Source organism: Chrysochloris asiatica, unplaced genomic scaffold (assembly GCF_000296735.1).
Source record: "Chrysochloris asiatica unplaced genomic scaffold, ChrAsi1.0 scaffold00268, whole genome shotgun sequence".
NCBI classification, from domain to species: Eukaryota; Metazoa; Chordata; class Mammalia; order Afrosoricida; family Chrysochloridae; genus Chrysochloris; species Chrysochloris asiatica.
The window spans coordinates 2,045,331-2,061,013 of record NW_006408786.1 but is presented as its reverse complement, the minus strand read 5'-3'; the positions used below and the strand labels follow the sequence as shown (position 1 = coordinate 2,061,013).

The following is a 15,683-nucleotide window of genomic DNA, read 5'->3' as shown; positions in this document are numbered from 1 at the left end:
GAAGCCTGGGGAAATTGATAAAGCAGGGGCCTGCCCATGGGGGGCAGGGCTCAGAAAACTTTGTGCATTGAAATTACGGTCTGTGGAGCATCCCCTGTGAAGGGGGGTGGGACGTGGTCCCTCTGAGCTGCTCCCCTTCCCATCCCCCCCGCAGAGGCACCCCTCCCGCTCGCTCCTGAAGTCTCTCTCCCACCCAGCACCAGACAGACACTCTTCTTGCAGGCCCGGTGTGGACGCGCAGCCCTGGACTCTTTTTTTTCTTCGAGGGGATGGGCAAGGGAGGGAAGAGGAGGGGTTGGGACCTTGGTGCTGGGAAGAGGCCCCAGGCAGACCCTTCCTCATCCACTCCCTCTTACCCTGTAACCTCTAACCACGTTTTTCCTCCCCAAAACCCTTCACCAGGTCAGGCTCTGAGACCTCCCACCAGCCCCCTCACACACACAACTCAGACTCCATGGACCTGGAGGGGGTCCTGGGGAGAGGGGAGACAGGCACAGAAGTGGGGGGCAGAGTGTGCAGGCTGGCCCAGAGGGCAGCTGGGCCAGGGAGGTGGCAGGGTCCAAGGCCCTCCAGATCCATGGGGCAGGCAGTGAAGGTCCTAGGGACAGACATCCCTTCCCCTGCTGACTGGCATGCTCCTGGCTGCTTGGTTCCTGGGGACCCCTTGCTGGCTCTCCACAAGGCTGTGGAAGGGCTGGATGCCCCCCAAGCCTGAAGTGGGAAAGAGCTGTGGCTACTGTCAAGCTGCTGTGGCCACTAGGGTGGCCCCCAGGCCAGTAACCTGGTCCCCTGTCCCCGGCCCCTGGGCCAGCTGCTTTGGTGACAGACCAAGCAGGAGCAGAGAATTCACTGCAGCCCCCCAGCCCTTGCACTGGCCTGTCGGTGGGCTCTGCTAGCAGGGGGGAGGGAGGCCAGCCACATCACCATTGCAGGGAGGCTAGGAGCAGGTGGTGCTGGGATGTGTCGGGCAGGGTGGGCAGGCCAGCGGCGGCCAACGAGATGCAGTTGAGGTTTTCCTCCTTTTCAGGGAATGGGGGGGTGGGGCGGGGCCCCCCACCTTTCTGACATCAGCGCTGCCTTGATCCCTCCTCCCGTGCCGGGGATGGTCGCAGGTAAATCGGGGTCCGGGGCAGGGGAGGTGGGGGGCCTGGCTGGGGCGGGCTGGGTCTTTATCCTAGCACCTGGTTCCCTCCCTTGCCCCCTCCGAGCTGGACCTGGGAACGCCCCCGAGGGACCCTGAGTCTGGCCTGGGCCTTGGAGTGAATTCTCTGCTCACCCCTCTCTCCTCCGCCAGCACTAACCCTTTCTTCCCAGGTGGTCTCCAGCACACGGAGCCAGGACCTCGCCGCCTTCCCCATCTCTCCACGCCCTGCAGCTCTCCTCCTCCCTGCCCCCATCCCGGGAGCCCCTCCCTTTCATGTCCCCCCACCCCTACCCCCCCCCATGCACACAAGTGTCAGTGTCTTGCTGAGCAGAGCCCATGAGAGACCCTGCCGGCTGGGGCAGGGCTGGGACCTTGGGAGGCCTGGCCTGGGACCGGCCTCAGGAAACCCTTCTCTGCTATTGACTGAGTGGGTATTGGTGGTGGGGGGAGGGACACGGGCTGCTTCGTGTCCCTTGGAAGAGTTCGCACCCCATGCCTCCACCATCCTGGAATGGGGCGCTCTGACACCCACAGTGGGTACAGAAATGTTACTCTACCTTGCAATTTTTGCAGGAGGAAGAAAGTGGAATTAAAAAATACTCTATCTTGATGTGGTTGGTGAAGGCGGGACCCTTGACCGCAGCTCTGGGGAGGGGTGGGGACAGGCACTGAGTCCCTGGAAGGACACATCTGGGCGACACTCCAGCACCCATCTAAGTCACATGATGTCTCTGGAAGGGCCTTGCCAAACCCCTTCTTCCCAGCCTGTGGGGTCTCTAGCAGCCAGAAAGGAAAAAGAGGGGCACCTCCTCCCCCAACACATACTAACCCTGTTCTTAATGACCTCCAGGGTTGACATCTGAAGGGGCAGCTGGGCGGGGCGGGGGGGGGGCTCCCAGCCCAGAACCCCCTCCCCATCACCAGCCCTACCAAGCAACCGTGACTGCAGCTGCAGGAGGGGAGAGCCCGGTCCGCTGGCAGCGGTGACCAACTTGCCTTTCTCCTCTCTCTTTCCCTCATCCCTGCTCCTCTCTCCTCCCCACCTATCTGCCCGGCCCAGTCTTCGTGTGCCCAGGGACCCTGCAGAAGGTGCTGGAACCCACTTCGACGCACGAGTCAGAACATCAGTCCGGCGCCTGGTGCAAGGACCCGCTGCAGGCTGGGGACCGCATCTACGTGATGCCTTGGATCCCCTACCGAACGGACACACTGACTGAGTACGCCTCGTGGGAGGACTATGTGGCCGCCCGCCACACCACCACCTACCGCCTGCCCAATCGTGTAGATGGCACGGGCTTCGTAGTCTACGATGGTGCCGTGTTCTATAACAAGGAGCGCACGCGCAATATCGTCAAGTACGATCTCCGGACGCGCATCAAGAGTGGGGAGACGGTCATCAACACGGCCAACTACCACGACACCTCGCCCTACCGCTGGGGTGGCAAGACTGACATCGACCTGGCAGTGGATGAGAACGGGCTGTGGGTCATCTACGCCACCGAGGGCAACAATGGGCGACTGGTAGTGAGCCAACTCAACCCCTACACGCTGCGCTTCGAGGGCACCTGGGAGACGGGCTACGACAAACGCTCGGCATCCAACGCCTTCATGGTGTGTGGCGTCCTTTACGTGCTGCGCTCTGTGTATGTCGATGATGACAGTGAGGCAGCCGGCAACCGCGTGGACTACGCTTTCAACACCAACGCCAACCGCGAGGAACCCGTCAGCCTTGCCTTCCCCAACCCCTACCAGTTTGTCTCCTCTGTTGACTACAACCCCCGCGACAACCAGCTCTACGTCTGGAACAACTATTTTGTGGTGCGCTATAGCCTGGAGTTTGGGCCACCTGACCCCAGTGCTGGTGAGGAGGACAGCTCACATCCAGGCCAGCAGCCTGCCACACCCCCTGCTTGGGGTCCAGGGTGGGAAGCATCCTGAGAGCTCTAGAGATGGGCTTAGTGGGGTCCTGGGGGTAGGAGAAAGCCACCTCATGTGAGCACTTGTACAGTTAACTCATCTAATCCTCACAGTGACCCAAGGAGACAGGAATGGTCACTGTCCCCATGTTACAGATGAGGAGATTGAGGCCCACAAAGGATAGGGAATTAACTCACCTGAGTCAGGATTTGAACCCAGGACTCTTGAGTTCCTAACCACTGAACCACAACTGCCTTTCCCCAGAGCTCAAGCAAAGTTTTTTATTCTTTTCAAAGGACCTTCATTGGGCCAGACCCTTGAATCGGAACCTACTGTCTGTAAAATAGATCAAAACCCAGCCCTGTTGGTGTTGACACATTAGAGGGGCCCTCCACAGTCCTACGACGCTCCCTCAGCTGCCTGGAGCCAAATCTGGTGCTGAGCAGTCCAGGGCTCCATGGCACAGCTGGAAAGACAACTAACCCAGTCTCAGCCTCATTTGTAAAAGATGGAAGTGAGGTCCCACACATAAAGGGACATGGTCAGGGTGACAGAGACCAAAGTCGGAGCAAGAACTAGGGTGGGAGGTAACCAGATTGAGCGAGCCTCAGACACCTCCTTCCTAACTGTCCTCCCTGGACCATTCTGTCAGACTTCGAAGTGTTCGTGGTGTCTCTCTATACCTTAAATGGTCCCTTGTGTGTAGGGGACCTCCTGCCCTCTTCCTGGATTAAGCTATGGAGATGGAGCCAAGAACCCCATGCCTGGAACATGTGATGTGCTGTGCTGTGCTGTGCATGTGGGTGACCCTATTTCTTATCCCTTCTCCCTTTCAGGCCCAGCCACTTCTCCACCCCTCAGCACAACCACCACAGCCCGGCCCAGTCCACTCACCAGCACAGCCTCACCTGCAGCCACCACCCCGCTCCGCCGAGCACCCCTCACCACGCACCCTGTGGGTGCCATCAACCAGCTGGGACCTGACTTGCCTCCCGCCACAGCCCCGGCTCCCAGCACCCGGCGGCCCCTGGCCCCCAATCTGCATGTGTCCCCTGAGCTCTTCTGTGAACCCCGAGAGGTGCGGAGGGTCCAGTGGCCAGCCACCCAGCAGGGAATGTTGGTGGAGAGGCCCTGCCCTAAGGGGACACGAGGTAAGTGGGACTCAGAGACCACATTCATGTCCACTGTGACCAGCTTGGGGACTGTGCCCGCTGTTGAGCTTAATGGAAATTCACTTAACTTGTTGATTCCCTCAGGAGGTGAGCTCTCGGAGGACAGTGTGTCCTCATGACCAGCAGAGCGCTGGGCTAGCTCAGTAGCGGCTCCCCTAAATGCCTGTGGAGCGGCTGCCTAGGCTGAGAGGTGGCAGAGCCCCAGGAGGGGGGAATGGGCCATGTACTCAGGGCGTCAGGGATGGGCAGTCACCAGAAGACACTTTGGGGAGGACTTTGTTGGAGGTCTGTCATGCTGGCAGGTGAAAGGGGAAAACAGACAACGGGAAACAAGCAGTAGCTATGTCAACAAAAGTGCTGCCGCTGTTGACTGACTGTCCTCCTCTGTTCCCTTCACCTCTGTCCTCACCCACCCATCCCTCTGTCTGGGCTCCTGTCTCTTGTCTGTGTGTCCCTGCAGGAATTGCCTCCTTCCAGTGTCTACCAGCCCTGGGGCTCTGGAACCCCCGGGGCCCTGACCTCAGCAACTGTACCTCCCCCTGGGTCAACCAGGTAGCCCAGAAGGTACCATCAGCAGTCCCCACCCCACCCCAGACACATACATTTGCTCTAGCACTGGGCCTGGACACGGCAGGGGTAGCGGAGCCCCTGGGGAGAAAACAGGGCCTGAATCTGGAAGATGGGGCAGTTGGGTCTTCTCCATGGCCTGTAGAGGGAGTAGGGCCATCTGGGGAGGGAAGAAGGTGCTGAGAATGGATGTGGGTATGGGTATGGGGGAGAACAGGGTGCGGTCCCTGTTAGAGCTGGTGCCCACCCCCCATATCATGCAGATAAAGAGTGGGGAGAATGCAGCCAACATTGCCAGCGAGCTGGCCCGCCACACCCGGGGCTCCATCTATGCCGGTGACGTCTCCTCCTCTGTGAAGCTGATGGAGCAGTTGTTGGACATCCTGGATGCCCAGCTGCAGGCCTTGCGGCCCATCGAGCGCGAGTCAGCTGGCAAGAACTACAACAAGGTGGGCCTGGCAGTGGGACCCTGGGATGGGCACCTGCCCACAGCGTTCAGATAGTATCCGGCTTGCTGCCTGCCCGGTTCTCAGGGAGGACAGAATGGCCTGGCCGTGTTTCGCGCCTGTGCTGCCTCGGGTGGTACTGGGACCATTGGGACTCTCTCGTTGACGGCCCAGGCCCGGTGACACTGGAACTGTCAGGCCTCAGATATGAGGGTTGGGATTAGGGAAGCGGAAACTGGGCCTGATGCCACCCCCATTTTGCCCCCCAGATGCATAAGCGAGAGAGAACCTGCAAGGATTACATCAAGGTATGACCCTTGGAGTAGATGGCTTTGGAAGGGGGAGCTGGCCCAGGCAGGAGGTTGAGAGAAGGGGACAGAGCTGCCCTTCCCACTGTGCCCCTGAGGAACGGCGCGGTAGGGGCTCACGGCAGTGCACCCCCACCAACTGTGTGCAGGCTGTGGTGGAGACAGTGGACAACTTGTTGAGGCCGGAGGCTCTCGAGTCCTGGAAGGACATGAATGCCACAGAGCAGGTGCACACAGCCACCATGCTCCTGGATGTCCTAGAGGAGGGCGCCTTCCTGCTGGCCGACAACGTCCGGGAGCCCGCCCGCTTCCTGGCTGCCAAGCAAAACGTGGGTAAGTGCCTCATCACCTGACCCTCGGCCCTAGACATTGTCACCCTGCTCCGTGGCCGTGGGCCTCTCGACCCCTAGCCCTGCCATTCCCTGTCCCCACAGTTTTGGAGGTCACGGTTCTGAGCACAGAGGGCCAGGTGCAGGAACTGGTGTTCCCCCAGGAGTACCCCAGCGAGAACTCTATCCAGCTGTCAGCCAAGACCATTAAACAGAACAGCCGCAACGGTCAGTGCCCCCGGGGGCCTGTGTCTGCAGAGCAGTGGTAAACTTTAATTGGGGTGAAGAATCCCTCAGAAAGTTCAAGGCTCCTCCACAGCTAGTGGGCACACCAGAGCATCTGCAGATCCCCGAGACCCTCCCAAGTGAGCGGCACAGTGGGTCCATTTGAGACTGAGATTCAGAGAGGTTAGCCATGTGCCTCAAGGCCACACAGCATGTAAGGGTGGCTTGAGGGCTCACTATCCTGCCATGTGAACTGCCTACACCTGGGCAGCAGTCTTGTGGGCGGAGGAACTGGCAGCCACAGGAGGACCGGGGTGGAGGTGTGTTTCTAACTGACTGGTGCACCGGTCCTTCCCAGGGGTGGTCAAAGTTGTTTTCATCCTCTACAACAATCTGGGCCTCTTCCTGTCCACGGAGAATGCCACGGTGAAGCTGGCGGGAGAAGTGGGCCCAGGGGGTCCAGGGGGCGCCTCCCTGGTGGTGAACTCGCAGGTGATCGCTGCGTCCATCAACAAGGAATCTAGCCGCGTCTTCCTCATGGACCCCGTCATCTTTACCGTAGCGCACCTGGAGGTGAGCCGGGGTGTCCCACCTCGCATGGGGGTCCCAGCATCCTACTGGTTTTGCCCCAGACTTCACCCACCCCAGGGCCGGTGTGTAGCTCAGATACAGCCCTGTCCTGTGTGCCATCTGCCTGGCACCAGCTTGAGCAGTTTGTCCCCAGAGATCCCAGGCTTGTCACCATACTTGTTGTTGGGTGTGGGGGCCAGACAGGATGCCTTGATTCTGACCTCCGGCCACACTGCACAACAGGCCAAGAACCACTTCAATGCCAACTGCTCCTTCTGGAACTACTCTGAGCGTTCCATGCTGGGCTACTGGTCGACCCAGGGCTGCCGCCTGGTGGAGTCCAACAAGACACACACCACGTGTGCTTGTAGCCACCTTACCAACTTCGCTGTGCTCATGGCTCACCGTGAGATCGTAAGCCCCTGTCGCTGACCTGGGTTGGCATGGACAGCACAGGGAGGGTGCAGGGGCCTTCCCCAGGTCTCTCTGGAGAGGAGAAGTGGGTGTCCCCATAGTCATCTCTCCCCAGGCCTCCCAGAACAGGAGGAAGGGGGCTCAGCAGCCAAGGGGGTTTGGGAGGGCCACATGCAAGCCCAAGGCCCTGAGTTCACCCGCTGCTCCCCCCAGTATCAGGGCCGCATCAATGAGCTCCTGCTGTCGGTCATCACCTGGGTGGGCATCGTGATCTCTCTGGTGTGCCTGGCCATCTGCATCTCCACCTTCTGCTTCCTGCGGGGGCTGCAGACAGACCGAAACACCATCCACAAGAACCTGTGTATCAACCTCTTCCTGGCAGAGCTTCTCTTCCTGGTCGGGATAGACAAGACTCAGTATGAGGTAGGCGGGCACTCGGGGGACAGGGAGAGGCCACCACTGGGTGGAGGGGGAAGACGGAGGCCTTTGGGGGGTTCCCCCTCACCTGTGGTTGGTACTCCATCTCCAGATCGCCTGCCCTATCTTCGCTGGCTTGTTACACTACTTTTTCCTGGCGGCCTTCTCCTGGCTGTGTTTGGAGGGTGTGCACCTCTATCTGCTGCTGGTGGAGGTCTTTGAGAGCGAGTATTCCCGCACCAAATACTACTACCTGGGCGGCTACTGCTTCCCGGCCCTGGTGGTGGGCATTGCTGCCGCCATCGACTACCGCAGCTATGGCACAGAGAAGGCGTGAGTGTCTCCTGCTCACTCCCTCGCCCCTTCCCTCCCTTGAGTTGCCCGTCCTGCCTGGCTCCCTACTCAGCAACCCCCTTGCCAGGCCCCAAGTTGGCAGCTTCCCAGCAAGGGGAAGGACCTCTGCTCCTCTCTACCTGGCCCCATTTCCTTTACAGCTGTTGGCTCCGCGTGGACAATTATTTCATCTGGAGCTTCATTGGGCCTGTCTCCTTTGTAATTGTGGTAAGTTGGCGATGCCCCCCACCCCATCCCACCCCGTGTTGCAAGGAGTTCTGGTAGCATAGTGGTTATGAATCAGGCTGTGAACAGCAAGGTCAGAAGTTCGAAACTACCAGTTATTACATGGGAGAAAGATGAGGCTTTCTGCTCCCGTAAAGATTGATAGCCTCAGAAACTCTGTACAGGGTCACTATGAGTTGGAACTGACTCCATGGCACATAACCACTACCACCACCATCACCCCGTGTTGCATCTCCTTCCTTTTGTTCAGGCTTGGTCCCCATTCCTCCCATTCATCGAGTCCCACGAGGGACTGGTTTCAAAACACCATTGGAGCTAAGCAGTGAGCTCAGAGAATGAAAACCAGTTGGGTCTATGGAAGGTGGGACTGGTCCTTGTCCCCACAGAGTTGCACAGGATGCGTGCCTCAGTGTGGGGTACAGTGTTCTCTAGGAAGTAATCCAGTAGCTGTAGCCCAAACACTTGCTTCGCCAAGGGCAGTAGACGGTATTCCTGCCCAGCCTCCTGGCCTTCTCCCACCCCAGGTCAACCTGGTGTTCCTCATGGTGACCCTGCACAAGATGGTCCGAAGCTCTTCTGTGCTCAAGCCTGACTCGAGCCGCCTGGACAACATCAAGTGAGTGTACACACACCCCGACACACCCAGCCCTGTGCCTCCTCCGGGACTCACCCCACCATGTGGGGCTGGGCTACTCCCAGAGACCCTAAAATGCACCTTTGGTGGTCTGTATTCTGATTTTAAGTACAGATTTAACAGGTTTTAGGAAAAAACAAAATGAGCACTCCAAGCTTGTGATTTTGTAAACATCATTATTAAAAGGTGAGTCCATTTTAAGGTTAACCTAAAGCGGAATGGGCAGTGTAGTTTAGTGGTCTGGAAACAGGGCAGAAATGAAGATGGCAGGGGAATGGCTCACATTAGCAGAAATGCCACCTCAGCCCGCCCCGTTCCCTCCAGCTCCCTAGGCTCAGGGCCAGTTAGGTGTCACTGGGCTGGCCTCTTGCACTGGGCCAGAGTAGAGCCCATACCGTGGCTGCTCCCTTCTTTGACGCCCCCACCCCTTGTCCTGCAGGTCCTGGGCCCTGGGGGCCATCGCACTGCTCTTCCTGCTGGGTCTCACCTGGGCTTTCGGGCTGCTCTTCATCAACAAGGAGTCCGTGGTCATGGCCTATCTCTTCACCACCTTCAACGCCTTCCAGGGTGTCTTCATTTTTGTCTTTCACTGCGCCTTACAGAAGAAGGTGAGGTCAGGGTGGGCACTCTGGGGCCCTTCCCCAAGATGCCCAGCCCTGGCTCAGCCCCTCAGAGACATTTCCCCAGGCACTCTGGAGAGGAAGGCAATGGTGAATGAGCACCTGAGGATAAGCCTGCGGTCCTGTGGTACCTGTGTACTACTGTGAGGGCTCAAGGAGGCCTCGGCCGGGGGAGAAGAGGGCTCTAGGCAAAAAGGCAGACAGGAGCCTGGAGGCACAAGGGAGAGAGCACGACCCTTCTACAAAGTGGGAGACAGTGGCATGGGGGAGGGAAGGGGAGGGGCTAGGCACCTCCCAGATGGTATGTTTTCTACTTGATCAGTCGGAAGGAGCTTCAAGCTCCATGGAGATGAGATTTCTGTCTTAAAACCTCTTAAAATAGGGCACTTTAAAAAGTTGGTGGAAAAACTGGGATTAAAAGATAAGGAAAACTTTCCATGAACATTTTAAAGCCCTCTTGTATGGTAAGGTCTGAATTTAAATGTATTTGTTGTTGAGTGCTGTCGAGTTGGTTCCAATTCATAGCAATCTTGTACAGAGTTTCTGAGGCTGTAAATCTTTATGGGAGCAGAAAGTCTTGTCTTCCTCCTGAGGAGCAGCTTGTGGGCTCAAACCACTGACCTTGTGGTTCACAATCCAGTGCATATCCTACAGAGCTACTACACTCCCTGAGCTTAAATGTATATAATGTTTTGAGGGTGGTAGTGGTTGTGTACCGTAGAGTTAGTTCTGACTCGTAGCCACCCTGCATAGGGTTTCGTAATCTTTATGTAAATCTTTATGGGAGCTGTAAACCTCATCTTTCTCCCATAGAAAGTGGAGAGTAGTTTTGAACTGCTGACTGACTTTGAGGTTAGCATTTCAGCTTGTAACCCACAATGCTCTCAGGGCTCCTTGTATGAAGGAAACAGCAAGAGGAGCAGAATACGGAGAGAGCAGGAAAAGCTAGGTGGTTCCCACCAGACAGGTGCCCAGATGGCACAGTTTGCAAATTGGCTGCTAACTGAAAAGCCGGCAGTTTGAAACCCACCACCAGCACCAGCAAGTCCATGGAAGAAAGGCTTGGCAAACTGCTTCTGAAAAAATGGCCGCCAGGAAAGCCCTATGGAGCAGTTACGTTCTAACCCACGGGTCGCTAAGAGTCAGAACGGACTCCACGACAAAACCACACTCGGCTGAAGTGGGGAAATAAAGGCAATGAGGACCCCTGGTCAGATTTTTGAGAAAGGTTCTTGGACTTGGAGTAGGGAGCTGAGGAAGGCTGTGGCAGGGCATAAAGGAAATGCCTCTCGCAAGAGTTCACATGATGAAGGTGACCGTATCTCTGCTGCTCTGCTCAGAGCCCTCCCATGGGCACCACCCAGTATAGTCTCTGCTCCCCTCCTGTCCTCCCAGCCCTGCTGGCCTCTGCTCTCTTGGACACACTAGACAATGTGCTCCCCCCTCTGAGCTTGGCACTTGCTCTGCCTTTGGCCTAAATGCTTTTCCCCAATATCTGCACTGTAGGTCTCACTTCAGTATTTCTTTCCAATCTTGGCTGAAATGTCTCCTTCCCAATGAGGCCAGCCTTGATCTGCTCAGAACTGCAGATCACCCTGCCCATCCTCTGAAGCACCTTCTCAGCCATTGTTTTCTCTGCAGCATTTACCACCACCAGATGCACTAGGGGCACCAGCGATGTTATTTATGTTGCGTGCCCATCCACTAAACTGTCGGCGCCCAGAGGGAGGGAGGTCTTTGTGCTGATTTTGTTCTTTTCTAACCCTGGGGCCATGTGCCTGGCACAAAGACCCGGTGAACCAACGAATGAAGGGATGAATGAGCAGCTGTCAGTGGAAGTGGAGAAAAGGTGGGGCCAGAATGAGATGAGACACTGACTGGTTGGGGTGGGAAGGACAAGGTGACAGCCAGTTCTGGTGACCCGCCATCCTGGCATGGCTGGGTCACCATGAAGGCCAGCACTTGCCCTCGCTGACGTCCATCCTCGTCCCCAGGTGCACAAGGAGTACAGCAAGTGCCTGCGTCACTCCTACTGCTGCATCCGCTCCCCGCCCGGGGGCACCCACGGCTCCCTCAAGACCTCAGCCATGCGAAGCAACACCCGCTACTATACAGGGACCCAGGTATGGAGGCAGGGCGTGGGTGGGAACAGGAGTCCTGAAGGGCAGAGGTGCTCTATCCCAGTCTCTGAGGGTCCCGCTAAGGAACCCCTCATGTCTGGGCTCTGTCCCCAGAGCCGAATTCGGAGGATGTGGAATGACACCGTGAGGAAACAGACAGAGTCCTCCTTCATGGCGGGTGACATCAACAGTACCCCTACCCTGAACCGAGGTGAGAAAGAGCCCCCTGCCCAGTTCCAGGCCCTCTCGATTCTTGGCTTCATGTCTCAGGGCTGCTTTGTGACCTTTGACCTCTTGAGCAGGTACCATGGGGAACCACCTGCTCACCAATCCTGTCCTGCAGCCCCGTGGTGGCACCAGCCCCTACAACACCCTCATTGCTGAGTCGGTGGGCTTCAATCCCTCCTCGCCCCCTGTGTTCAACTCCCCAGGTAAAAGTCCCTTGGGGAGTCAGCCATGGTACCACCGGGAGAGCGGGATCTGGGGCCTGGACTCTGCATTCTAAGCTCACTCTCACCTTCTCTCTTTTCTCTCCTGGCTGGCACCTGCAGGGAGCTACCGGGAACCCAGTAAGTGGCTCTTTTCTGATGATTCTGAGGCTGAGGGAGCAGGAAAATGCACAGGCTCTGGGGCGAGGCAGCCAAATGGCTGGTGTCCTTGAGCTTGGAAGTGGAGGTGACGAGGTCCAGAGAACAGCGACCACTTCTCTGGACCCAGTCGCCCTAGCCTCCTCCCACCGCTGAGAGCCTGAGCCCCCACCGGGAAGGTGCCCTGGCCAACAGGTCCCCAGTCCCTGGACAGTGACCTGGCATCTCCACTGCCGTTCAGGGAGCGGGAGAGCAGAGTCTGGGAGCAGGGATGAGTGCAGAGAAAGCCCCACTCCTGACCACCCGGATCCATCCTACAGAGCACCCCTTGGGAGGCCGGGAGGCCTGCGGCATGGATACCCTTCCCCTGAATGGCAACTTCAACAACAGTTACTCCTTGCGAAGCGGGGATTTCCCCCCAGGGGATGGGGGCCCTGAACCGCCCCGAGGCCGAAACCTGGCTGATGCAGCTGCCTTTGAGAAGATGATCATCTCTGAGCTGGTCCACAACAACCTGCGGGGAAGCAGCAGTGTGGCCAAGGGTCCCCCCCCACCCGAGCCCCCGGTGCCGCCTGTGCCCGGAGGTGTCAGTGAGGAAGAGGCCGGAGGGCCTGGGGGTGCTGACCGGGCTGAGATTGAACTTCTCTACAAGGCCCTGGAGGAGCCGCTGCTGCTGCCCCGGGCCCAGTCGGTGCTGTACCAGAGTGATCTGGACGAATCAGAGAGCTGCACGGCCGAGGATGGGGCCACCAGCCGGCCCCTCTCCTCCCCTCCTGGCCGGGACTCCCTCTATGCCAGTGGGGCCAACTTGCGGGACTCACCCTCCTACCCGGACAGCAGCCCTGAGGGGCCCAGTGAGGCCCTACCCCCACCCCCACCCGCTCCCCCTGGTCCCCCAGAAATCTACTACACCTCTCGCCCACCAGCCCTGGTGGCCCGGAACCCCCTGCAGGGCTACTACCAGGTGCGGCGACCTAGCCACGAGGGCTACTTGGCAGCCCCAGGCCTTGAGGGGCCAGGGCCCGATGGCGATGGGCAAATGCAGCTGGTCACCAGTCTCTGAGGGACCTCATGGACCAGGGGCTGGTGGCCCAACGTCAAGGAGGAACCCTGGGCGGGGCTCTGGTAGGGAGGGGGGACTGGTGGAGGCAGTGGCTGGGGGACCACTCTCCAGAGGCACCCCTCTACTGGGGGCCCAACAGCGCCCTCTAGGGGACCCTGACGTGGGGGCCCCAGGTACAGGGTCCCAGACAGGGTTTCCCCACCAGCCACAGGCACCAGCTCTGTTTGAGGGGTAAGTGCAGTGGAGGAGGAGCCCAGAAGCCTCAAGTGGGGGGGGGGAGGGAGAAAGTGGAAAGGTGATGCACACTTCTGACCCCCACCCCCACACTTCCTACTCCTTGGAGGGAAAGATGGCTTTGGCTTCCCTGGGTGGCCGGGGACAGCTGCCTTTTGAGGTTGCCCAAGGCTCCCTGCTGGATGGATTGAACCTGTCAGTTGCTCCTTTGCTGCCAAAAGTGCTGCGGCTCCACCAGGAGGAAGCAGTTGAGGCAGAAGAAAGGATGATAGGTTCCTCCTGACTAGGGTTTGCTGTCCCCTGGAGACTGGGGCCTATCTATGGCCCATGAGGAAGGAAGCCCAGGGCCAGGGCTGTGGCTGGTGGTTTAAAGGTTGAACTTTCTTCGAAGCTCCTTTCCCTTGCTCTTCATCCTGCCTCCCCAGCAAGCCTGCCCCCTAGCCCTCCATGACTGCACCCAATGACCCCCTCCCTTGGGGTGATTCCTGATGAAGCACAACTCCCCGCAGGGCCCCCAGCCCACAGGGGTGGCCATATTTCCGCAGTTCCCAGTCCTGTGGGCTCAGCTATCTTGGGGAGCAGATTTTGGGTCTGGCTCTCCCTGGGGAGTGGGTCCTGGGCTTGGATCGTTCCCTAGGGGGCCCTCTTACCGCCCTTCTCTCCTCCTTCCCCATTGCTGTAAATATTTCAACGAAATGGAAAAGGAAAAAAAGACAAAAAAAATCTCATCACTTGAAGCCACCAGGAGCCCAAGGCCCAGGCCAGCTCCAGCTTTCCCAGGCACAGCGCGGCAGCCGAAGCACCCGGCAGTCAGGACTTCGCCGTGTACGTGCGCATCCCACCCGGGCAGGGCAGGCCGGGCTGGGCCTCCAGTGCAGCTTTTTACAACCCAGAGACAGAAAACAAAATCTAGAAACAACAGCGAAACAAAGAACCTGTCTCCTTCCCGGCACCACGTGTCTGTCCTCTCCTCCCAGTCCCCTGATCAGGCATCAGTCAGCCCTCCTGGGGCGTGTACCTCACCACCTGCCCCAGGACCAGAGGCCTGTCTACTCCCTTCCCCACTGGCCCGGGGGAGACTCCGTCACACCCAAAGATGCTTTTGCCAAGATGGCTGTGCTGTCCCTTTGAGTTCCTGCTTGTATATTGCTGCTGGGACTCTGGGATTTGGGGCTGCATTCCCATCTAGAGGTTGACTGGGGCGTGAAGACAGGAGGGAACTGGGGGTGGGTAGGTGGGTGGGGGAGGCAGGTGGCGGGCTTGGCTGAGGAGGGCAGAATGGGAATGGTTAAGACTATGTCTTTGGTGGAGAGGGGTGGGTAAAATTCAGCAGGGGAGGTAAAGCCAGGTGTGAGAGTCTGGGGTCTCTGGACCCTGGAAGCTTGGTGTCCCTCCTGAGAACCTCGCCCATCATTTAGTCCACTTCTCTCTAGTCCATTACTCTGGCCTTCCCAGTCCCTCTCCCCAGTCTGCCACACAAGTCCATCCTCTTCATTGCCATTTCTTCAGGGGTGGCCCTTCCACCTCTACTCCCTGTCTCTCTTGCCCCTCCCTCGTTTCTCACAAGTGCCATGAGTTTTCAGACATCTCTGGGTCTCAGCCCACTGCTGCCATGAACTTGGGGTTAAGGTGGAGGGGCTGGAGGGAGGAATTGAAGGGGACAAGTAAGACGGCTGGAGGGACCCTTTTTGCTGCTAGAAAGGCCCTCCCTCCCTCCTCGGGAGTTCAGGCTGGCGAGTCCCCATCAATTGAGGGGGAAGGGGTCAGACCAAAGATGGTGGTGGTTTGTCCAATGTAAGGGAATAGGTATGGAGGGAAAGTAGAGTTAGGTTCCATCTTTGGCTTTTCCTAGGAGGGTTTAACCCATTTTGCCAGAAGACCATGGGTGTGGGGAGCCATGAGGGCTGGACAGGGAAGAGGACTGCTGGTTTCATGGCTCTCCTCCCCTTTACTAGACCAGGAGCTCCATGCTGAGGGGGGTGCCGGGAGGGGGTCTGATAGGAGACAAGGGCCTTGCCCAGGTGAACCCAATCTGAAGGGGGCTGGGAGATCAGGGCAGGGGTGGGTGAATTCCTGAGGAGGGGGAGGCACTCAAAAGAATGGAAGGAGTCTGCTTCCTCTCCCCTGTTCAGCCCTCCTTTATCTCTCCAAACTCGGACAATCAAGGGGGAAAGGGTGTAGGGAGTCCCTTGGTGTCCATTCAAGTAGGAACTGCCAAGGATTCCTAGGCCTCAGAGCTGCATGGCAGGGTCCCCTGGTGGGGCTGGACACCACTGTAGCCCAGCCACCTCAAGAGCCCAGGTGTCCCCCACCCCAGCCAGACCTGGTGCCTTGATG

At 58.4% G+C, this 15,683-nt stretch overlaps 1 protein-coding gene across 3 annotated transcripts in view; it reads left to right on the top strand.

Moving 5' to 3' along the window:
• The window catches only part of LPHN1 (latrophilin 1), a 39,369-nt gene extending 24,693 nt beyond the window's left edge, over positions 1-14,676 (top strand). The window contains exons 5-23 of one of the 3 annotated variants that reach the window (XM_006874288.1): positions 2,205-3,005; positions 3,898-4,212; positions 4,694-4,797; positions 5,064-5,249; positions 5,516-5,554; positions 5,704-5,887; positions 5,989-6,111; positions 6,467-6,681; positions 6,922-7,092; positions 7,306-7,515; positions 7,622-7,842; positions 8,004-8,070; positions 8,613-8,704; positions 9,162-9,330; positions 11,337-11,465; positions 11,577-11,673; positions 11,765-11,893; positions 12,014-12,031; positions 12,370-14,676. In XM_006874288.1, the coding sequence (XP_006874350.1) occupies positions 2,205-3,005; positions 3,898-4,212; positions 4,694-4,797; positions 5,064-5,249; positions 5,516-5,554; positions 5,704-5,887; positions 5,989-6,111; positions 6,467-6,681; positions 6,922-7,092; positions 7,306-7,515; positions 7,622-7,842; positions 8,004-8,070; positions 8,613-8,704; positions 9,162-9,330; positions 11,337-11,465; positions 11,577-11,673; positions 11,765-11,893; positions 12,014-12,031; positions 12,370-13,112 (4,013 nt within the window). In that variant the 3' untranslated portion in view covers positions 13,113-14,676. Of the gene's footprint in view, positions 1-2,204; positions 3,006-3,897; positions 4,213-4,693; positions 4,798-5,063; positions 5,250-5,515; positions 5,555-5,703; positions 5,888-5,988; positions 6,112-6,466; positions 6,682-6,921; positions 7,093-7,305; positions 7,516-7,621; positions 7,843-8,003; positions 8,071-8,612; positions 8,705-9,161; positions 9,331-11,336; positions 11,674-11,764; positions 11,894-12,013; positions 12,032-12,369 lie in introns of all 3 variants that reach the window. The other 2 variants (XM_006874287.1, XM_006874286.1) reach the window with 2 other exon arrangements.
• The last annotated feature ends 1,007 nt before the right edge of the window (positions 14,677-15,683 follow it).